Here is a 23637-nt window from a genome sequence, read left to right as displayed (position 1 = left end):
GTTGTGGCAGGAGGCCTTGTGTTCCCATGAGAGAACTTTGGAAAGAGCTTGCCCAAAGTGGAATTTTGCCAGAGACCTGCCCAAGACCCTCAGCTACCCGCATGAGGGATGTGGCCCAAAATGAAATGAAAGGCCAAATTTGGAATGCGTAAGGGGTACTGTGAGGTCAGTGTTTAGTATGTTTTCAGAGGTGGCCAGACCAATTATAGATGGGGTAGGGGAGTTATGTAAAATCCAGGAACCACACAGTGACACTGAAGGCCTTACTGTCACTACACTTTTAATTTGATCTCCCATCTAAAGCACTGTGGTCTCTAGAAGACTCATTTGTGTTTCATGCTTGGTGTCTTTAGCATACTTAATCTTTTAAGCCTGGCCTGTCGTTTGTTTTTCTCCAATAACGTATAAAGTGAGCTGCATGGATGGAGAGAGCTAGGACAACAGAGGAGACAGCCACACTGGAGGTGAGCATTACTAGGGAAGCTATAAGAGGACTAATGGGCCAATCAGGTCTTTAGGTCTGTGTACAAGGTGACTGTCTAGGTGCTGTCAAATACGTAACATCAGAGGGTGAGACCAAGTTTCAGTTAGATTAAGTGATATCGACACTTCTGGCAGATGTCCCAGGACCATTAAACACCTACCAGCAGCTGTTTTGCTTGAGTATATGTAATTGACTTAATCTATGTAAGGGAATTTTTATTCTTTTTTTGCATAAAAAAATGACTGCAGGCTGGGGATTCAGCTTATATGTGCCTGCCTGGCAAGTGCAAGATTGTGAGTTAGACCCCTGGTACCAAAAAAAAAAAAAAAACTGCTTTCGTTGTGGTGACCCTAAGCATTAGCTATCAGATGCAGTATCTTGAGCAAGTCAGCATTAGGAGACTGAGTTGGAGGAAACCTGAGTTTACATCTCACTCTCTGGTAGAGCACCCTCAAAGAACTCCTTAAATTAAAATTTAAACATATTAAACATTGCGTTCCTCAGTCACACATTTCTCTTTAGATCTCCCCAAACCGTATGCAGTGCTGAAATGTTACAGGGAACCAAAAGTAATCATATTGGACAGTGCACATAAGGAACAATTCCAATATTCTAAAATGACAGTTTATTAGAAAGTCTTGGTGTAGTTGGAATGTGGAATGGCCACCTATGGAATTTTTTCTGTTTGCGTTTCAGGCTGACAAGGGCAGACTTCACCAGGACAAAGATTCACATGACTTTTTCAAGTTACAAATCAGCCTTGTATTATGGATGCATTTCTCCACACTGAGATCACCACAGGCAGTTGGTCCTTACTGCTGGGTCCTGTAGGAACATCCTTAGTCTTCCTCATCGCTAGAAAACCATCAAGGATTTTTCCTCACTCCATGCTTCCCATCCAACAGTGCCACTTGGAGCAGGTGATAAAGAGCTGACAGCCATTTGTACTGGGACCACTGTTTGCCATGGAAAGTAGCCCAGGAGCTGAGGATCTGAGTCTCAGATTTTTGCGTGCAAATGGGCTCTTGTAAATACTGGCAACTCCAGTACCATCTCCATTAACAAAATCTTAACCCTGAATCATGAAATCCTTTATGCCCCTGTGGAAGGTACTTTCCTTATACCCTATTGGAGCTCCATCTTTTGGGAATTCTCCAGTGCAAAATTGCCTGAAATACTTGGCTGTTTTCAGCATGACACCTTCAAACATTTCTATCTTTATGCAGCCAACTTTCTAGCCACCAACACTGACATGAAAACAACACAGGGTTTATGGGGATTATATTAGCCATTGCCATGGCTCTGACCCAGAAGCACAAGTCCATAGAAGCTTTATTCTGATTGTAGTTCTGTAGTTCGGATATGTAAGGACCGTAAAAACATGTTGAAACTATCAGGCTTCCATCTGTTTAGGCACCATAATAACAGTGTCCTTAGTAGGGCACATATTATGACCATGTATTTGACCTCCCCCCCCAATATAAGACAGGGAAAGGTTCCTGACAGTAGTTCATTGAGCCCCAGGTTTGCCATATTCAAAGCCTGGGAATGGGTGTGCTAAATCCCTCTGCCAATCGGGAAAGTTCTCCTCTAGGGAGAGTCTGTATGGGTGTCAGTGTGGTTGAGGAAGATTGTATTTACTTTCTGTTCGTGGATTCAAAACACATGCTGTAAAAGCAGCAGGGAAAATTGTGCTTGAAGGGGAGTTTGTACATTTGACTGGAGCAAAAAACATGGCCAGCACTGTCTCAAACAGGCTGTGGTCTCTGTTTATAACTTGTGGTCCCCAATAGAAATGTGCCTGTTTCCAGGAGAGCAGGCTTCTTTCTCTCCCTCTGCCAGCTCACTAGTCTCTGGCTGTGATCTCTTTCAGAGGCTGTCTCAGTTTCTTTCCCTCCCCTGGACACATTGCTGTATAACCAGCAATGAAAGCAGGACATGTGTCTTGGTTACTTTCTCTCTCATTGAGATAACAGGTTGGAAGCTTCAGTCTATACTCTGCTGGCTCCAAGGTGCAAGGTGGCATAGTAGGGCTGCCAGAAACAGCAAGAGGGAACCAGAAAGAAAGAGAAGACATGCATTCTTCCGGCCATTACACTGTATGCTGGCTCCACTCTGGGCGAACGTATCACTTATACCACCAAACCGAGCACCAGACAATGAGCATATCATAAATGCTAGGTTTGGCCGGGTCCATGAGTACATGAGGCTTGATGGGAGTTGGGGGTGCTGACGTATAAACTAAAACAACAGGATTCTTTACCTCACAGCTTTTAGAGAATTGAGTGCACAGCCTGTTGTGTGCCATGCAGGAAAGGCCTGGTGGAAGGGTTGGCAGAGAAAAGCTGCTTGCATCATTGCAGCGGGGAAGCACAGACAGAGGAGAGGAGCCAGGGAGGGGCACATGTACTGTGCCAGGTCACAGTGCCATTTTGCACTCTTCCCAAGACCTCACCTGCTGACAGCACATTTCACTGTGGATTCTTATGTGCACTACTCCACTGATGAGCACCCCATGATCCCATCCCCTTCCAAAAACCCAACCTGTGAATACTTGAGACTGTTGGGAACATTCTAGATCTGAGGCATAAAATTGGTTGTGGAGGCTACAGTGTAATACAGTGCTGCAGAGCTGAGGGAGAGCGAGCCAGGGGCCCGTGGCAGAGCTCTGTCTCCTCCAGGAGGGAGAAACAGGTCTAGGTGGCACCACAGCTGATGGTCCCTCCTCTGTGAGTTTCAGAGAGTGCTCTGGGGATGATGGTGGGTCCAGGACTTGGAATTGAGAGGCCAAGCTGGAGGTGTCTCTATCCCTGAAGCCAGGTGAAAGGGGAGTTGCCTTCCCAGGGTGTCATCTCCTGTGTGATAGGTGAAGAGGGACACCCAGGCCTGATACGGGCCTAATCAGGTGTCAGGGATAAAGCCACTTCCCCAGTGTTTGGTGAAAGTAAACCAGTGGAGAGGCTGCAACAGGGATGAAAGAGGCTGTCACTGAAGCATTTTGATGTTTTTTAGGAATACTGGATCATTTTTGCAGAAATGTTTCTTGTCCCCTATTTAGGCTCCTGCTCTGTGAGATCTGTGAGCCCCAGGTTGGTCTGTCCTTGGGGGATCCAGCACTGTACATTGTCACCCCGAGGAAATGTTATAGGAGTTATGTAACAGTGTAGTGTGCTTGTCACATAATGTGTTCAGCACATCTTAATTTTGGTGAATCCAGATCTGTTCCTCTGTGTGAGTTTTTCCTTCAAAAAGAAAGAGTAGGCCCCAGGAATAGGTAGAGTAGAGGGCAAGGGTACCTAGGTGTCATATGAGCAGAATTCTAACTCAGAGGGCCTCAGGAAGATGTAAGCATCATAAAGAGTAGAGATCTGCTCTCTGGAAAGGAGGTTTCCTTACACTATGGGTCTTTGTGCTCTGTATACTTAGAGGCTTCTCTCCTATGAACGAGAGTGGTAGTAGCAGACACAACTGTCCCTCTGTTAGGAGGTGGGTAGCATCTGTGTGACTTGCCCAGTGCTGCCATCTCCTGTAGACCAAGCTGTGCAGCCATCTGCCCTGAAAGAGCAAAGGTGAAAGGGGAGGAGGATGGAAAGTTGGCCTGTGACCCTGTACTCTGTGCTTTTCACTGTGACTCAGCAACAGTGTTTTTCCCACTTGGATTTTCTCCTTCAAGAAAGGAAGTGAATAGACTGTACTGTGGCTGTGCTATGGCGGAGGGGCTGTGGGTAGTGGATTTCAGATTAGGAGTAGCTTAGGAGGTCCAATGCTGAAACACATGGATTTACAAATACTTGTGAAAGGTCAGTGCTGCAGTCTAGAGGGGTTTTAGGGAGCAGTAACAGGTGCTAGCCATGAGGCCAACTCAGACTTTTCTTCTCCAATCTTCTCCATTAGATGAGGTCGTGGGCTCATGTGTGATATGCACCATGTCATTACTGATAGTGACCACCTGGTCAAGGTGTAGGGGAAGAGAAAAGCCTGTTATGTTCTGAGTCAATCGCGCTGCTGAGTGGGATGCAGGAAATTTAAATAGCGCTGGTGGGCTGAGGTACCGCTGCCTAGGAGAGTGAGAGGCACTCTGGTTCTCGTCCTCTGGTGCAGTGCGTACTTCACGGGCTGCTTGGATGTGGGGAGAAACTGCACTAAAACACTGTCTGAGGAGTCCAGGAGCTGCACGTGTGGCCGAGACGTGCCCCTAAGCACAACCTCTTATCCTCAGTGACTATGAATGCCTGTTGTTCCCCGTCTGGAATCTCTTCCTCAACCTCCTGTTGTACCCTAAAATTCTCTTTCCTCAACCCACTCACCTCCCCTTTTCTAGCTGGGTACCTACTAGGTATCTACTGTGACATATACTCACTAGACCCTAATGGGTTTTTCATTGTTTGTTAAATTATTTTTAAGTTGACTGGGCCTTTTAGAGGACTCTGCAGATGAGGGTTTGTGATAAGAAGCTTGCAAGAAGAGCACAGGCTTCTCCATGGAAGGTCGAATAAAATGTGAGCTGAAATAAGGAGTCAAGAAGTTTACATCTCAGGGCTAGGGATTTAACTCATCGGCATAATTGCCTGCCTGGCAAGCGCAAGGTCACGAGTTCCATCCCCGGTACCAACAACAACAAGAAAAAAGAATTTTACATCTGGTTGGGCATGGTGACACATAGCTGTAATCCCAGCCCTCAGAAGACTAAGGCAAGAGAATCTTTGCAATTTTGAGGCCAGCCTGGGCTACAAGTTGAGCTGGAGGCAGCCTGAACTACATAGTGAGAGCGTGTCTCAGAAAGAAAAAAGAAGGGAAAAAAAATCTTACATCTTTCCAACTAAGGCATCACTTAAATCAGAGGGAAACGTGACCTGCACTGCCAAGGCCATGCTGCACATGTGGTCTTGTCTCCTAAGGGAAGAACCTTATGGGCTCACAGAGGAGGCTTGACTTGAGCATGGCTCAGGGCTGAGACCCTTCGTTGATAGTATGAGAACAGGTCTTAGTTTCTGTCCTCGAGGGTGGTGCAGTCGAGGTTCCCTGTGTGTGAGTGCGCTTGTGTGCTTCGCTTGGTAAATAGGCACATGCTGTCCTGTCTGTCTGTGGCCTGCTCAGAGAGGCCATAAAGCAACCGAACCTGCTGGAGGTAGTTTTGAGAATCCTTGGATACCACTTAATCCCTGTTGGGCAACAGCATTCTCCAGAGTCTGTGAAACAGTCTTACCGCAGGGTAACAAGCCATCGCACGTCACCAAGTCCTGCTGGTTCATTCTGTCTGCTCTCTGACATCTGCTTTGCACTGTGCTTCTTGGAGCAGTGATACACCATGGGTTAATGCTGAAACCCACATACCCAGTGTGTCTAGTGCCATGGAGCTCTTCCTAGGGCACCCCGCCCCTGCCCTGTGTATCAAAAGGAAGTGGCAGAAGGGGCAAGGACCTGTGGAACTCTTCTGTCTTGGTTCTTCTCTGCCCCCTTGGTTGCACAATGAATGGAGAGGTTGTCCCACAGCTCAGGACAAAGGGCAGCCTTAGCTGCTTTATAAGAGGACATCTGGCCAGTTCCAATATGCAGGGAGAGGTAGAGTGTGCTGTGTCTCTAGCTTCCCAGAGTGGTAAAAGCTCCTTTTGTTCAGAGCAACCTGGTTGTTGCTGGGCAGCCATGGGGCTGCTGACTGGGGATGCACTGTTCTCTGTGGCTGTGGCCGTGGCCATCTTCCTGCTCCTGGTGGACTTGATGCACCGGCGACAACGCTGGGCTGCTCGCTACCCACCAGGCCCTGTTCCAGTGCCTGGACTTGGTAACCTGCTGCAGGTGGACTTTGAGGATATGGCGTACTCCTTCTACAAGGTGGGGGAGCTGGTGGTGGAGAGCAGCAAAAGTCAGGTGACACCCCTCTAGTAATAGTGATGCTTGAAGCCACATGCTGCACAAGGACATGGTTTTATCCAAGGAGGGAAGTAGGGGATCTGTCCTGGGGAAGACTCCACCTGAGCAAAGGAGTGGGAGGACAAAGGAGAAGTTGAGTAGGAGGGGGTAGTGGGACTGGCATCCAATTTGATGGATCAGAATTTTCATAGCACCTGAGACCATTCTGATGACATCAGAGGGAAGGGCTTGGGGCTGGAGGATTAGGGAAAGGTAATCCTAAGCAGCACTGGATTCAGAAAATTGATATTGAAAGAAGTTCTATCTCTAATATCAAATCATTTTTTTTTGGCTACATTGAATCATGGTCCTCTCTTTTTCCATCTGAGAACCTGAGTTTCCTTATCTGAGGAATATGGACGACCCTGTGTCCATATTTCACCAACACTTTCTGCACTTTGCTGGGGCCCTAGCTGGGATGTCAGATCTAGGTGTAAGGTGGTTGTTCTGAACTTAAGAAATGTGGCCGGAGCCTGCAGATGCTAAGTGTTGGGCAGTGGTTGGCCTAGAGTATTGGTGTAGCAAGAATGAGGCCAAGAGCGCCCTCATCACTCTCATAAAGAAAAAGGAGAAGAAAACGGCGAAAAGAAGAGAGGAGGCAGTAGACCTGGTGTTTGCACTGCTTGAACTGCGGTTCCATGTCTTGGCAGTGAGGCTGGGACATGCATTATGCCAACAGTCCCAGGTTCACAGGTGCCCTATCCCTCCACTTGTAGCTGCAACAGCGGTTTGGGGATGTGTTCAGCCTGCAGTTTGCCTGGACTCCTGTGGTCGTGGTCAATGGAGTGAAGGCTGTGCGAGAAGCTCTGGTGAACCACGGCGAGGACACCTCAGATCGGCCCCCACTGCCCAGCAAAACACTACTGGGCTTTGGACCAAAATCCCAAGGTAAAGGTCCATAGGTCACAGATGACATCAAGTTATCCTTGGGGTAGTGACAGGTGGACAGGGCTAAGGTGCATAGTAATATGTTCAAGGGACAATGCAAATCCCTGTCCTCTGGGTATGAGATTAGAAAAGGATCTGTTTCACAGTGGTGGAGGCAAAGTTTGTGTCTGATCAGCAGCCAAGAGTGAGGGAAGGATGCACGGGCACAGGTTAGTACTTTCTGGTCCTGACTCGAGCTCTATATGCCAGGGGTTGCTGGAGCCTACTATGGATCCGCCTGGCGTGAGCAGCGACGCTTCTCTGTGTCCGGCCTACGCAACTTTGGCCTAGGGAAGAAGTCCCTGGAGCAGTGGGTGACCGAGGAGACCGCCTGCCTGTGTGCTGCTTTCGCCAACCATACTGGTAGGGATGGGTTCAGGGACACAAGGAAGGGACTGTGTACAGAGGGATAGAGAGAAGTGGCAGCAAAATGACCTTCATTTCTATTTGCAGGACAGCCCTTTTGCCCCAACACCCTGCTGAACAAAGCAGTATGCAATGTGATCTCCTCCCTCATCTATGCGCGCCGCTTCGATTATGATGACCCAATGGTCCTCAGGCTCTTAGAGTTCCTGGAAGATAGCTTGAGGGAGGACCTCAGCTTAAAGATTCAGGTACAGGATTGAGGGGAGTCTAGAGGGACAGCGTACTCCAGATGGGCTCTGAGAGGATAATTTGCCTGCAGGAGGGATGGGAAGAAAGCATGAGGGAGGATCACTGCAGGGAGAAAGGGCTGGTGGTGGTGAATCAGACAACAGTAATGGGAGAGATGGCTGAGGCTCAGGGCTGCAGAGAGGATTAGAGCCTGTGTCCATGCTGGAAATGACACAAGCTCATGAGATTTCCATGAGATTTCCTGTGGCAGCTGAGCAGCAGGAGAGAGGTTTGACGCTGGCACTGTGGAGGGATTGAGGCAAAGGTGTGCAGTGCCAGGCCTTGGGTCACCATGGAGGAGGCTGGCTGTGAGATGACACCTGTGGGTCTGGAGCACAGGAAGCACCCAGGCTCCCACTGTGCTGTCACAGGTAGTGAACTCAATGCCCCTGCTCCTACGCATCCCATGGGTGGCTGCCAAAGTCCTGCCTGCACAGAGGTCCTTCATGGCCTTGAATAATGAGCTGTTGGCTGAGCACAACACAGGCTGGGACCCAGACCAGCCTCCCCGAGATCTGACTGATGCTTTCCTGACCGAGATGCATAAGGTGAGAGTGGGCTGTGAGAAGGGATCAGGGTGTGTGAGCCAAGTGTTCTGGGAGGTGTGAGGCCAGGTGGGGCCTCAGCATCTCCCAAAGGCCCAGTTTCTGTGCCCAGAGGTGGTGCATGGGGACATTTGAGCCATTCCTCCCATTTCAACTGAGGCCACTGTACTGCCTCTATCAGGCCAAGGGGAACTCCGAGAGCACCTTCAATGATGAGAACCTTCGTCTACTCCTATTTGAGCTGTTTGGTGCTGGAATGGGGACCTCATCAGTCACATTGTCCTGGGCTCTGCTCCTCATGATCCTGCACCCGGATGTGCAGCGTGAGCTGGGCTGGGAATGGATGGGAACTCAAGGGAGGAGAAGTGAGGACAGCTGATTTTGGAAACTCAAGGTTCCCAGCTGAGGCTTGTCCAAGGCACATGAAATGTGATGTTCAGCTCAGATGGAGACAGCACTTAATGCAGGCATGGAGAGGGTCAGAGTCTAGTCCCCAGGGACTGACCTGCGTGGGGATGCTTGTCTGTCCAGGCCATGTCCAAGAGGAGATCGATGAAGTGATAGGGCAGGGGCGAAGCCCAGAGATGGCAGACCAGGCCCGAATGCCCTTTACCAACGCCGTGATTCATGAGGTGCAGCGCTTTGCAGACATCGCCCCAATGGGTGTTCCTCACATGACATCTCGTGACACTGAGGTGCAAGGCTTTCTCATCCCCAAGGTAGGCCTGGAGCCCTCCTTCCCCAGCATGGCCATTGCCAGTGTGGCCAGGAAGTATTCTGTCACCTGGCCCCAGTACCATTGGTGCTACCAGGCTCAGCCTGTATGAGTGGTGCTGCAGCCCATGCTGCCCTGTGCCCACTGATCCCACAGTGTAGTTGGAGGATGAATTAACCCAAGTGAGGAGTTGTTAGAGAATCCTATGCACATGGAGAAAAGTGGGAGTCTGGAAACCCTCTCAGTCCTGTGGTTTTGCCATGTGCTCCTGGGTGGTCCTGAGAAGCTTCTGGGCCTACCAGATAGTTGAGAGGTTCCTTGTGACTGTACCCCACCAACAGGTGTGCTCATAGAGTGTGCTGTGCACCTCATAGAGTGTGCTTGTGGATATTAAATGTCAGGATTCCTGTGTCCTGCATCTCAGGCCACATTCATGCCATGTGTCTCCTGCCAGGGGACGATGCTCCTCACCAACCTGTCATCAGTGCTGAAGGATGGGACTGTCTGGGAGAAGCCCTTGCACTTCTACCCTGGACATTTCCTGGACGCTGAGGGCCGCTTTGTGAAACGTGAGGCCTTCATGCCATTCTCCGCAGGTGATTGTAGTGGACCATCTTTTCTCTCCCCTTTCTGGGTGCCCCAGTGGGAAGAGGCATAGGATTCAGTCTCATTGATCCCTGCCCCACCCACAGGTCCCCGCATATGCCTCGGGGAGCCCCTGGCCCGCATGGAGCTCTTCCTGTTCTTCACCTCCCTGCTGCAGCACTTCAGCTTCTCGGTGCCTGAGGGGCAGCCCCGGCCCAGTGAGCGTGGTATACCTGCCTTCATAGTGACTCCATCCCCCTACCAGCTCTGTGCTGTGCTCCGCTAGAGGATGTACTGTGCCCCACTGTACCCTAGATGAGAGTCTTAATGTACAATAAACCAATCTGTGACTCACCTGGTGTCTGTAAAGACTCCTCCTTTCTCAAAGCCCACGTGTGATGCTTTCATCCACATGTCCTAAGCCAGCCCTGATTCCGTGCCCTATCCTGACCTCCCATGGTAACTAAAGCATCATCCTGTGCCAGACTCTTACTAAAAAATGCTCACAGTCATAGGAGTATCCTTATGCTTTCATTTTGTTGTGGAATGACACCTACCAAACCTTTAGCATCTTCCTCTACTACTTTTTTCTTTTTTGCTCCTGCTGAGGGTCAAACTCTAAGCTTTGTGTGCAGCCAGCAGATGCTCTGCCAGTGAGCTCCACTTCCAGCCTCACCTTACCCATTTTCCAGCGTTCTGCAGTGCTGTCAGATGTATTAATAATGGACAAAGAGCTCACTGACCACCCGCAGCTGTCTTCACCACGGAAAGCTGAGGCCCTCAGCTCCTCACACAGCAGCGCCTGTGCCCCCCTCCCCACCCCTTAGCAACCAGCACTCCACTTTCTGTATCTGTGAAAATGATAACTGCAGGGGAGTCATCAAAGTGGAATCCTGTCTGTGTGTCTGTTTGACTGACTTATTCCGCTTGAGGGAGCGTCTTCAGGTTTCCTTCCTGTTTCGGCAGATAGCAGTATGTCCACCCTTTTTAAGCCTAGTTATTTTCCACTGCGTGACTATGTAGTTCTCTTATTCCTGCGTTTCCTTTTCCTGGGATCATTTAAAAGTGACAGTGCATCGTCTGAAAATCTTATGTGAAAATTTCAAAATAACAATTTGTGAATTTTCAATTGTGAGCCTCACTGACGAGCCTTATTAATAACATTAATCTTCCTCCATGATGTTCACTAAGAGCCTGTATACCTGTGTCAGGCACGTGCTTGCCCTGCTGGCCGCGGACCTGTCTGTCTCTTGGCTGTGTGAGCAGCTGTTTCCGTGTCACGGTGCTGGTTTGAAGGTGGACAGTGCGGAGCAGCCGTAGGCCGTGGCACAGTGCCTTCCTCTCACCAGGGCGCTGAGCAGCACAGCAGGCAGCCAGGAGAAGTGCTGCAGCACAGGAGAGACCGGATGTGAGAGCCCGCATCACACACACTCGGTGTGGCACACTGCTACACTGTCCTCCTGGCCTGGTTATACACCACCTTCTTCCTGGTGCATATGTGAGGGAGACACCGTAGTGTATGTACAATCGGTTGTGTCTGCCCAGATGGGAACCAGCTAGCTGGGGTCTTGGGGGTGCTCCCACCTCCGAGGGTGACTGCTGTCCCAGTTTTCTTCCTCCAGCCCTCTGTGGATGCACAGTCGTCTTGCCTCCATTCCTGTACCACAGTGCAAGATGCTGCAGTGGTCCTGGGTGTGCACTGACACTCGCAGAATGCACTGCGCTTCTTGTGGGTGTGAGCTGAGAAGGGCAGCTTCTGAGTAGAGGAGAATTCTCTTCAGTTTCAGGAGAAGCCCCCTGCTGTATCCCACATGGTGCCTTTACCATTTGAGGGTCTCATGGAGAGCCCCAGCCTGCATGCCTGCCTACCCTTGTTTTCCGTGGTTCCCTCACAGGGGCCATCAGGATGGGTGTGAGTGTTTTCATTTGCACTGTGCTAATAATGAGTGACACTGAGCATCCTTTCCCGTGCTCGTGGGGCCTACTGTATAGTTTCCTTGGAGAAACGACAATTCAGACTCTTTGCTCATTTTTAAATTCAATGATGTCATCTTGGTTGTTGTATAGTATTTCTGCTATTAACGTTTTCACACGTGTGACTAATAGTTGTTTTTCTCCGAGCTATGGGCTGCCTTTCCCTCTCTTGATGGTGACTTTTCATGGACAATACCTGTAATTTTTGTGAAGTCTCATATGCTTTCTCTTTCTTTCCTGTGCCACTGGTATCTATGCAAAATATCACTACCAAACCCAGCTCGGGGAAGAGTTTGCCCTCTCTCTACTTTGTGCTCATTCATGTCGCTCTCTGATCTGTTTAAGGACAATCTCTGTGTGTGCTGTCAGCTGAGTGCTGCACTTCATTCCTGTCCCCCGGGATGCATGGGTTTCCCAGCACTGTTTCTTTTTTTTTTTTTAATTTTATTTAAGGAGAAAAAGAAAAAAAAGCAGAGAAAGGGTACAAGTTATACAGATTTACAGAAGAAAATAAACAGTAGGAAATCACTAGTTAATGGATTACATATTGTCATCTTAGAAATAATTGTTCAAGTTACAAAATTAAAGCTTAATAAAAAGTGGACATTCCAACAGTGAGACTGCAAACAGTTCTGTTCAATGATCCAACAAAACTCAGTAATATCATTATCTATCTTATACACTTAAATATACATGCAGTTATATCATTTAGAGCACTTTCTTTTCCTCTCTTTTGTACTAGAGATGACAATTACACATTTTGGGTTTTGTTGCTCCCACAGTTCTTATTACTTTTTTGGAAGAGAGTAGAACCAAATGTGACATAACAGAACAGTCAGTCAAATCAAAAGGGTGGATGTAATAGATAATGTAAAAGCATAATACTAGGTGATCAACAATGGTTGCCATAATGCCTCCCGCTATCTCTAATAGAATTGCCTATATCATTAGTTATAATAAAATTAAACAAAACAGTAAAGAACAAAACCAACAAAACAAAACATTGGAGACATTATAGGTCTTCAAAAGTAGATAATAGTCAACCAGAATGGGCGTCATAATGAATCCCACTATCTTCACAGCTGTTGCATAAACTTTTGAACCTGGTACTATTAAGCAAAACAGAATAGAGGAACATCAGTCAAAACAAGATGGTGAGAGCAATACAGGGCTTTAAGTCAAGATAATGGAAAGTCAAAGTAGGCTACTATAATATATCCTGCTATTTTTAAATTTATTTTTCCCTTAATTAAAAGGATAAAAAAGTAAATAATAAAATGGAGATTGAGATAAAAGAGGGCATAACAGCAAATCAGCGCAGATCAAAACACACCCATTTAAGCAAAATAGTGTTTCACCACAAGATAATCCCAACATAAAAGTAGTTACCATATTGTCTCTTTCCTTGAAATCTTTGAGTATAACTTCATATACTGTAGCATCAAATATATCAAAAAAATGTTAAACCATTTAAGAGAATGACAGTATTACAGAGTATTTAGAATCAACTAACAGAAAATGAACAATGGTTTCTGTATAATCTCCTTGTCTATAAAAGGTTTTGCTTATACTATCATATATAATAAAATCCAATAAGATACCACCTGTTTAGACCAATGGAGAGAGAAGAACAAAAGCTTGATGAGACTTCAAAACAAGATGATACTAAATCAGTGTTACCTCTTAAGACGTCATTTTCTCCAAAATAGCTGTTCCTATCATCCAATATTCTCTGCCTCATTTCTGTTGAGCTCTTTTTCTGTCATTAGTTGTCAGTTTGTCTTCTTCATTTTGTTTTCTGCTCCATTCATTATGGCCTCTCTGCCGCTACTTCTGGATTCTTGTATTTTTCTTTTTTAGAATATCTTGCAGTATTCTCTGTAGAGTTGAATTGGTGGTTGCATATTGCCCTAGTTCCTCTTTATCCTGGAAGCACCTTGTTTTTCCATCAATTTCCAGGGACAGTTGTGCAGGATATGTCAATCTTGGCTGGAGATTATTATCTTTCAAAGTTTGAATTATTCCCCCCCACGCTCTTTGTGATTTGATGGTTTGTGCCGAGAAGTCTGCTGTATTTCTGATGGGTGTTCCCTTGTAAGTGATCTGTTTCTTGTCTCTGACGGCTTTTAGTATTCTGTTCTTGTATTGGATTTCTGGAATTTTAATTATTATATGCCTGGGTGTTGCTCTGTTTGGGTTGTAGGTTGCTGGGGTCCTGTATGCTTCATACAACTGAATATCTTTACCTTTTGCTAAATTAGGGAAATTCTCCTGGATTATTTCTGTGAGTAGCTTTTGTAGTTCATTTGTTTGTGTCCTTGCTTCTTCTTTTATGTTCTTAATTCTTAAGTTATAGACCCTCTTATCATCTTCTAGTCTTTGTATTATTGCTGTTTGTTTCTTTGTTATTTTTAAGAAGATTTTCATTTCATGCTCCCGTATTACAAATCTGCCCTCCAGTTCAGATAATCTGTCATTAGTTTCTTTCAAGCTGTTATGCCAGTTTTCGAAAGACTTTTTAGTTTCCTGTTAATCTCTTTGAACCTGCTTCACGTATTCTATGCTTTCTCTATTTTCTCCATTAAACAATTCTCCCCTCTTTTTCTGTTCTTCCATTCCACAATCTGTTTTTCCTTGGGTGGTGCTTAGCATTTCTCTAACTATTCTGCTTATGTCTAGCTTCAGGTCATTAATAACTTCATTCCTGAACTTGTCTATGAAGCTCTCGAGATAGCACTTTATATCTATTGGTGCTGTGTCTGCTGTTGCCTCTTTCTCAGGATTGGGGGCCAAGGACCCTTTCTTGTTGCTGCCTCTTCCCATATTCTTTGTTCTTTATATATGCAAGCGTATATAGGAGGCCCAGCTTCCTTCCCTGTCAGCCACAGTCTGATTGAATTGCGCCGGCTAGGTGTTCCCACCCACCGCAGCGCACCAGGAAGTTGCAGACCAGGCAGCCTGTGCGGGCCCGCTCCTCCAGGTCAATCTACCTTCAGAAGCTTGGACCTGGGCTCTGCTAGCCTACTGGGTCTCAGCCAGCAGCATCACGTGGGCTAGGCACTGCTCACCAATCCTGCTTGAGAGGGGGATTGGTGACTGAAGTCACTGCAGTGCCCTGTTCCCGCAAGTCTGCCCAGTCTCAGACTGTCCTCTGTTGGAGTCTCCTAGACCGTGGAAGAGTCCCAGTTTTCCCTCACTCACCGGAGGTGGATGCACGGCTCCCCACCCGTCCTGCTCTCCACTCTGTTCACTGATTCTCAGAGCTTCCGCGAGTCTCTCTTCCTGCCGAGCGGATGCAGATGCAGTGGCGGCAGCAAAAAACCCAAATCACGGCTTCTAATGGCGCGGGCTCCAGCTTCCACGCTGAGGCTTTATCTGTTCCTGTTATAGCACCAGGATTGCATTCCCAGTTGGTTTGTCTCAGCCCAGTTCGTTCTTGGCTCACGGGGGCATATCTCCACTTGCTTATGATTCCTTACTCAGCACCATTCCTGAATTCTAAGCTGGGTGTTTCAGAGAGCCTCCGTAGCTGCTGCTATCTGTCCACTATGTTCTCCTGGAAGCCCAGCACTGTTTCTTGAAAGACTGTTCTGTCCCCATGCAATGAAAACCACTGGGCCACTTTCAGTCAAATGATGAATGTCTGGAGGATGTTTGGAGAGCAAAATTTCCATCTTGTGCCAAAGCATGGGCTTCTACAGACGTAGGTGTTACAACCTGCTCTGCCCAGAGGCTCGATGGAGAGCCTACTGCTCTTAGGCTACCAACCAGTACAGCTTGTTACTGTGCTCAGTGTTTTAGGGGTTTGCAACAGGACAATACGAGGTGACCCTTCCAGCATAAGAATGATTAGATCAATTATAGTCTTAAAGTACTCCCCATATTTGCCTGTCATTGATTGAAGGGTGGACCTGTGGCTTGTCATTGTCCAGGGTGTGTTTCCTAAGCCTTTGTCTGTTACTGTGTACATCCTGTTTCACAATCACGTCACTGTTTTTTGATTACTGAGCTTTGTACTCATAGCTCCAACAGTGGTTTGACGTAACTTTGGACTTTATTGTAGAAAAGTGATACAACTCAATACAATCAGTTCTGACAGCTTTAAACTTTGATCTTTTATTAAGCTGTCAGTATGTGAAGTAGTATGTGGGAAGGCTGGAAGGTGACATGATACACTGGTTGAGAGGTAATTACTTTCCTTTGCTTGTGGAGATTGAACCCAGGGCTTATATATGCTAATTCTCATGAATATGTAAGAAATGAAGTTACATGCTGTTTCTGCAGCAGTGGAGATGATCATATGGCTTTTTCCTTTGGTCCTGTTAGTGTGGTATCCTGCACTGATCAGTTGTTACGTGGGAGACCAGACAGGAAGATGAAGGCTAACAGGCCTCTTAGGTGATCATTAGAGAGGGTGATATGAGCCATGCTGCCTGGCTCCAGTGAAGGCTAATGCACCAAGTACAGCTCTTTTTTAAAAAAAATTTTATTTAAGAGGAAAAAGAGAAAAACACAAAACAAAACAAAGCGGTATAAGGATACACGTAATACAGAACTACAAAAAAAAAAGTAACAGTAAGAAATCACCTGTTAATAGATTACTTATTATCATCTTGGAAAGAGTTGTTCAAATCACAGTATCAAAGAATACAAAGTGGACATTCAAACAGAGAGACTGCAAACAGCTGTGTTCAATGATCCAAAAACATTAATATAGTCAGCTACTTAACACCCCTAAACACACTTGCTGTTATATCCATTAGAGATCTTTATTTTCCCCTCTCTTTTTTACAACAAAATTTACACATTTTGGATTTTATTACTCCTTAGTTCTTATTACTTTTTGGGGGGGTAGAAAATAAAGTCAAATATGGCAAAACAAAGCTGTCAGTCAAAACCAAGGATAGACATAGCACATGATGTAGAACAGAGAACAAGGTTATCAACAATGATTATCAACGTTGTCTCTTGTTTCCTTAAAAAGAATTGTCTATCTCATTAGATATTATACAGTTGGACAAAACAGTAGAGAACAAGACCAATAAAACTTAGGCATTGTAAACATTACAGGACTTCCAGAGGAGACAATAGTCAAACTAGAATGGGCATCTTAGTGAATCTTATTGCCTTCAAAGTAGTTGCCTATACCCTCAAACTTGATACTATCATACAGAATGGAACAGAGTCTAATCAGTCAAAACAAGATCATGGGAGTATTACAGGACTTCAAACCAAGTTAATAGGAAATCAAAAAGAGTTACTATTATATATCCTAATTTTCTTAATTTTTCCCCTTAATTAAAACAAACATAAGAAATAACTAAATAATTTTTTTAAAGAATAAGGGAGAGATTGAGATAAAACAGGACATAACAATATAACAATACAGGTCAAAGCATGACTGTTTCAGAAACCTAGTGCTTCACCACCAAATAACCCGACTTAATAGTAGTTACCATAGTGTCTGTCTTTTTCCTTGAAATATTTGGATAAAACTTCATATACTATAGCTTCAAATATTTCCATATCAAGAAGCCCAGAATGAAGCCTTTCTAATTAATAAGTGAAAACTTTATAAGGCTTCAAGGCCACATAATGGGGAATCATGATTACCACATATTTTTATATATTTGAATCATTACTTACATTAGGGAAACTATTCGGTATTCACACATGCGAGATTGATTTATTTCACTTATGAGTATGGTCTCAAGCTGCGCCCATTTATTGATAAATATCTCAATGTGATCCTTCTTTATAGCTGAATAATACTTCATTGTATAGAAATACCACCACTTTTTTATCCATTCCTCAGTTGATGGACACTTGGGTTGTTTCCAAGATCTGGCAATTACAAATTGTGCTGCTATAAACATAGGTGCACATATATCACTGTGGTATGATGCTTTCAGTTCTTCTGGGAATATGCCTAGAAGTGGAATAGCTGGAATAAATGGAATTTCCAATACCAACATTTTGAGAAATCTGCAAACATACCTGCACAAAGGCTGTACCAGTCTACACTCCCACCAACAATGCAGGAGAGTTCCTTTTCCCCACAGCCTCTCCAGCATTTGTTGTTGTTGGTTTTCTTGATCCTGGTCATTCTTTCAGGAGTGAGATGGTATCTCAGTGTGGTTTTAATTTGCATTTCTCTAATGACGAATGATGATGAACATTTTTTCATGTATTTATTTGCCATTTGCATTTCTTCATCTGAGAATTGCGTATTCATCTCAGATGCCCATTTTTGGATTGGATCTTTGAATTTTGGCGGTCTGAGTTTTTTTTTAATTTCTTTATATGTTTTAGACAAGAGTCCCTTGTCTGAGAGAGAGTTCACTAAAATCTTTTCCCAGTTTGTGGGTTTTCTTTTCACTATGCTGGAGATTTGTTTTGACATGCAGAAACTTTTTAATAAGAAGTGGTCCCAGCTATTGATTCTGGGAATTATTTCCTGTGCGGTTTGAGTCCTGTTCATGAATTCTCTACCTGTTCCTATGTCTCCAAGGTTTCTACCCAATTTGTCTTCCAATAGATTTAGTGTTTCTGTTTTAATATTCAGTTCTTTGACCCATTTAGATTTTAATTTAGTACATGGTGATAGACATGGGTCTAGCTTTAGTTTTCAGCAAATGGAGAGCCAGTTTTTCCAGCACCATTTTATAAAGAGACTGTCGTTCTTCCAATGAACCTGCTTGGCTCCTTTATCAAAGATAAGGTGGTTGAGTGTGTTCGTAGTTGTGGTTGTATCTTCTAATCTATTCCATTGATCTTCGGCTCTGTTTTGATACCAATACCATGTTGATTTTACTACTGTTGCTTTGTAGTATAACTTCAAGTCAGGGTTTGTGATGCCTCCTGCTTTGTTTTTGCTGCTTAGAATTGCCTTTGTGATTCTAGGTCTCTTCTGGTTCCAGATGAAATTTAGGAGTGATTTCTCTAGATCTATAAGGTATGTTGGTGGTATTTCTATTGGGATTGCATTGAATCTGTATAACAGTTTTGGGAGAATGGCCATCTTCACAATGTTTGTTCTTCCTATCCATGGGCAAGGGATGTCTTTCCATTTTCTGAGATCATCCTCAATTTCCTTTTTCAGTGTATTATAATTTTCACTGTATAAGTCTTTCACTTCTTTCGTAAGAGTAATTCCTAAATATTTCATTTTTTTGCTTGCTAATGTGAATAGTCCAGTTTCTCTTATTTCCCTCTCTGTGATTTTGTTGTTCGTGTATAGGAATTCTATTGATTTCTGAGTATTGATTTTTGTATCCAGCCACATTACTGAATTTATTTATTGTATCTAAGAGTCTTTCAATGGAGTTTAGGGGGTCTTCTATGTAGAGTATCATGTCATCTGCAAACAATGATAATTTAACTTCTTCTTTTCTTATCTTTACCCCTTTTATCTCTCTTTCTTGCCTAATTGCTCTGGCTAGTACTTCCAGTACTATATTAAATAGGAGTGGTGATAAAGGACATCCTTGTCTTGTACCCGATTTTAAAGTAAAGGCTTTCAATTTTTGGCCATTTAGTATGATGTTGGCTGTTGGTTTGTCATAAATGGCCTTTATTCTATTGAGGTAAAGACCATTTATTCCAATTTTCTGTAAAGTTCTTATCATGAATAAGTGTTGGACCTTATCGAAGGCTTTTTCTGCATCTATAAAGATGATCATGTGATTCTTATTTTTGGCTTTATTGATATGGTGGATTACATTTATTGATTTGCATATGTTGAACCATCCTTGCATTCCTGGGATGAATCCCACCTGGTCATGGTGTATAATCTTCTTGATGATTTGCTGGATCCTATTTGCCAGTATTTTATTGAGGATTTTTGCATCTGTGTTCATTAGGGAGATCGGTCTATAGTTCTCTTTTATAGTTGGGTCTTTCTCAGGTTTTGGTACTAGAGTAATATTTGCTTCCAGGAATGACTTAGGAAGGATTGCTTCCCTTTCAATTTCATTGAATAGTTTGAGGAGTGTCGGCATTAGGTCTTCTTTATATTTCTTGTAGAATTCTGCAGTGAATCCATCTGGGCCTGGGCTCTTCTTGGTGGGCAAGGACCCAATTACATTCTCAATTTCATTAGCAGAGATTGGGTTATTCAACAGTTTTATATCCTCTTGATCTAGCTTTGGTACTTCATATGCTTCTAAGAATCTGTCTATTTCTTCTGTGTTATCAAACTTTTGAGAGTAGAGGTTTTCGAAATAGGTGTTGATGATCCTCTGTATTTCTATTGGGTCTGTAGTGATTTCTCCTTTTTCATTTCTTATTGCATGAATTTGAGCTTTTTCTTTCCTTTTTTTAATAAGGTTGGCTAGGGGCTTATCGATTTTATTTATTCTTTCAAAGAACCAACTCTTTGATTCGTTGATTCTTTGGATTGTTTTCTTAGTCTCTATTGCATTGATTTCTGCACTGATTTTTATAATTTCCTCTCTTCTTTTGGCTTTGGGCTTGACTTGCTCTTCTTTTTCTAGCTGTTTGAGGTGTAGCATCAAGTTATTTATTTGTATTCGTTTTGTTTTCCTGATGTGGGTACTCAGTGCAATAAATTTTCCTCTCAGAACGGCTTTCATTGCATCCCACAGATTCCGGTAAGTTGTATCTGCATTTTCATTTTTTTTAGGTATTGTTTAATTTCTTTTTTAATTTCTTCTTTGACCCACTGATTACTCAAGAGTGTGTTATTCAGTTTCCATGTGTTTGCGAGATTTTTGCAGTATCTTTTATCATTAATTTCTAATTTCAGAGCGCTATGATCCGATAAAATGCAAGGGATGATTTCAACTCTTTTGCATTTGTTTAAATATGTTCTGTGAGCTAATATATGGTCTATTTTAGAGAATGATCCATGTACTGCTGAGAAGAATGTGTATTCTGATGTTGTTGGGTGGAACATTTTGTATATGCCTATCAAACCCATTTGTTCGCAGGTGTGATTCAGTTCTGTTATTTCTTTGCTCATTTTCTGTCTGGTTGATCTGTCCCTTGGTGTCAATGGCATATTAAGGTCTCCTGTTACAATTGTGTTAGTGATAATTTGAGTTTTCATTTCTGTTAATAATTGTTTTATATAACTGGGTGCTCTGGAGTTTGGTGCATATATATTTAAGATAGTTATCTCTTCCTCTTGGAGTTTTCCCCTTATGAGTATGTAGTGACCTTCTTTGTCCTTTATGGTCATTGTTGGTTTAAAGTTCACGTTGTCTGCAAACAGAATGGCTACTCCTGCCTTTTTTTGGATTCCTGCTTCATGAAGATTTGTTTTCCATCCTTTGACTTTCAGTCTGTGAGTATCTTTCTGGGTTAGATGGGTTTCCTGTAAACAGCATATGGTTGGATTTTGTTTCTTGATCCATTATGCTAGTCTGTTTCTTTTGATTGGTGCATTGAGACCATTTACATTAATGGTTATTACTGTTAAATGCTGGTTAATTGTAGGAATGTTATCTCTCTGCTGTTGCATCTTTATCTTTCTGTTCTGTTTAATTATTTGCTTTGCTTAGTGGTTTTTTTCCTTTGTGTATCTAAACTGTCTTTCAATATTTTTTGCAGGGTTGGTTTGGTGTTCATGAAGTTCTTTTTTTTTTTTTTTTTTTTGTCTTTTTCATTTTTATCGGTACCGGGGATCGAACTCACGACCGCCTGCTTGCAAGGCAGGTGCTTATGCCGCTGAGCTAAATCCCCAGCCCCCATTCATGAAGTTCTTCAGCTGTTCTTTGTCATGGAAGTATCGTATTTCACCATCTATTTTGAATAATAGTTTTGCAGGGTATATCAGTCTAGGTTGGAAATCATTTTGCTTTAGGATCTGGAATACTGCAATCCATGCTCTTCTTGACTTTATTGTTTGTGATGAGAAGTCTGCTGTGATTCTGATAGGTTTTCCTTTATAAGTGATCTGTCTTTTCTCTCTGACAGCTTTTAATAACCTATTCTTGTGTTGGATTTCTGGGATGGTGATTATTATATGTCTGGGTGTAGTTTTATTTTGGTTATGACTATTTGGAGTTCTATATGCTTCACTGATCCCGATGTCAGTTTCTGATCTCATGCTTGGGAAATTTTCAGCTATTACTTCTCTAAATATCCTCTTGACATCCTTTATGTTGTCTCCTTCTTTTTCATTAATTCCTATCATTGTTACGTTATTCTTCTTTGCATCATCTTGCAGTTGCTGAATTGTTGTTTCCTGATTCCTTGTTATTTTTAAAAGATCTTTCCTTTCCTGTTCATTAGCTGCAATCCGGTCTTCAAGGTCTGAAATTCTATCTTCACTTTCATTAAAGTGGTTTTTACAACTTTCAGTGGAGCTTTTTATTTCCTGTATATCTCTGTGCATCTGCATTATGTATTCTGTTTGTTTCTTATATTGCTCGTCTAGGGATTCTATCTTTTTGTTTAGTTCCTCCAACTTTTTATCTGTGTTTTCTTTAGATATATTCAGAATCTCTTTCATTTCTTTTATCATTTCTTCTTTTATCTGGGAGATTATTTCGAGTTTGAATTTCTTTAAAGCTTCCTGGAGTTGCTTGTCAATTTCAGTAGCTATAGTGTCCGATATTTGAGGTGGATGGGATATATTTTCTTCTATATACATTGCTACTAGGGTTTCTTGAGATGGGCTGGAGTTTTGAGGTTGTAATTTGGTCTTTCGTTTTGTCATTTTCTTATATTTCTGTGTTTCAAGTGTTATTTGAAAGCTTCCTCAGGATCTGTTGAAAATCCCCTTCTATGTTTGCAGCTATTGAGACTCTGGCACCATGCTACCCCAAGCCATTGGGCCCGCAGAACCAATGGCCCTCCTCTGCCTGCTCAGAACTCTGCAGTTCCAGACAAACTGGGCCTCAGGGACACTGTGCGCCCACCTGCCCCTTGGAAGCTCCACAGTTCTTCAATCGCAGCCGGGTTAGGGTACTCACCACTGGCCATGGTGCCTCAGGAACCTGTGATCCCTCCCTGCTTGCAGAGATATCCACAGTCCTCCATACACACTGAGAGGCTGATGCAGGCACCCCAGATCCGCCCAGCTCCTCCTCTGCACACCGATGGCTAGGCGCAGCAGCGAAACAGGTTGGGCTCCAGGGATAGTGTGGGCCTGCCCACGCTTCGGAAGCTCAGCAGTTCTCCAAGTGCAGCCAGGATGGGGAGGCAAATGTAGAGGCCTCTAACCCACTACTCCACTTCACGGCACCCAGAAGCCTGGAGGGTCCGGAACAGTCTGAGATTTGGGCAGAGTGTGCTGAGCACTCACCACAGGCTGTGGTGCCTCAGGAACCTGCGATCCCTCCCTGCTTGCAGAGATATCCACAGTCCTCCAGACACACGGAGGGGCCGTTGCAGGCACCCCAGATCCGCCCAGCTCCTCCTCTGCACACCAATGGCTAGGCACAGCAGCGAAACAGGCTGGGCTCCGGGGATAGTGTGGGCCTGCCCACCCCAAGTACAGCTCTTGACTCAGGTATGCACCATGGAAGATGAGCGACAGGTGAATGCTGGTTAATCTTATCACCTATGCCCATATCTGCACGTGTGCAGTCAGGATACACCAGTCCTACTCGGTCTTTTGTCAAAGGGAGAGGACAGCAACCTGGTCCCCAACTTTAACCTAATTCTATGTCTCTTGGTATTGCATCTTCAATGCCCCTGAGTCAGTTACAAACTCATAGGTCAGCCCCATTTAGTTTTCATATATTCAAGCTTCGTAGCATTGCAGGAATAGTTTCTACAGGGTGGGTGTAAAGAGGGAAGCTGTCTGGGCCTTGGTGTCTCCAGCAAAGCCTCTGATGCTCATGAGTTTGGCAGGGCCCCACGGAAGTGTGCAC

General features: G+C 44.3%; 1 protein-coding gene and 1 pseudogene across 1 annotated transcript; one reads left to right on the top strand and one right to left on the bottom strand.

Annotated features, from left to right (window-relative positions):
* Positions 1 to 1249: 1249 nt before the first annotated feature.
* On the bottom strand, positions 1250 to 1782 carry LOC100721987 (peptidyl-prolyl cis-trans isomerase H-like; annotated as a pseudogene).
* A 4239-nt stretch (positions 1783 to 6021) lies between these two features.
* LOC100716545 (cytochrome P450 2D16-like) lies at positions 6022 to 10174 on the top strand. Its single transcript, XM_003470534.4, has 9 exons — positions 6022 to 6316; positions 7111 to 7282; positions 7532 to 7684; positions 7775 to 7935; positions 8347 to 8523; positions 8702 to 8843; positions 9052 to 9239; positions 9690 to 9831; positions 9928 to 10174. Exons 1-9 carry the CDS (start codon positions 6035 to 6037, stop codon positions 10104 to 10106), a joined length of 1596 nt encoding a protein of 531 aa, XP_003470582.2. The 5' UTR covers positions 6022 to 6034; the 3' UTR covers positions 10107 to 10174.
* The last annotated feature ends 13463 nt before the right edge of the window (positions 10175 to 23637 follow it).

Source organism: Cavia porcellus, unplaced genomic scaffold, assembly GCF_034190915.1.
Source record: "Cavia porcellus strain 051 isolate PalLab524CR breed Dunkin Hartley unplaced genomic scaffold, mCavPor4.1 scaffold_40, whole genome shotgun sequence".
In the NCBI taxonomy this organism is placed as follows: domain Eukaryota; kingdom Metazoa; phylum Chordata; class Mammalia; order Rodentia; family Caviidae; genus Cavia; species Cavia porcellus.
Note: the sequence above shows the minus strand (reverse complement) of the source record. Positions and strands in the feature narration are given on the sequence as shown.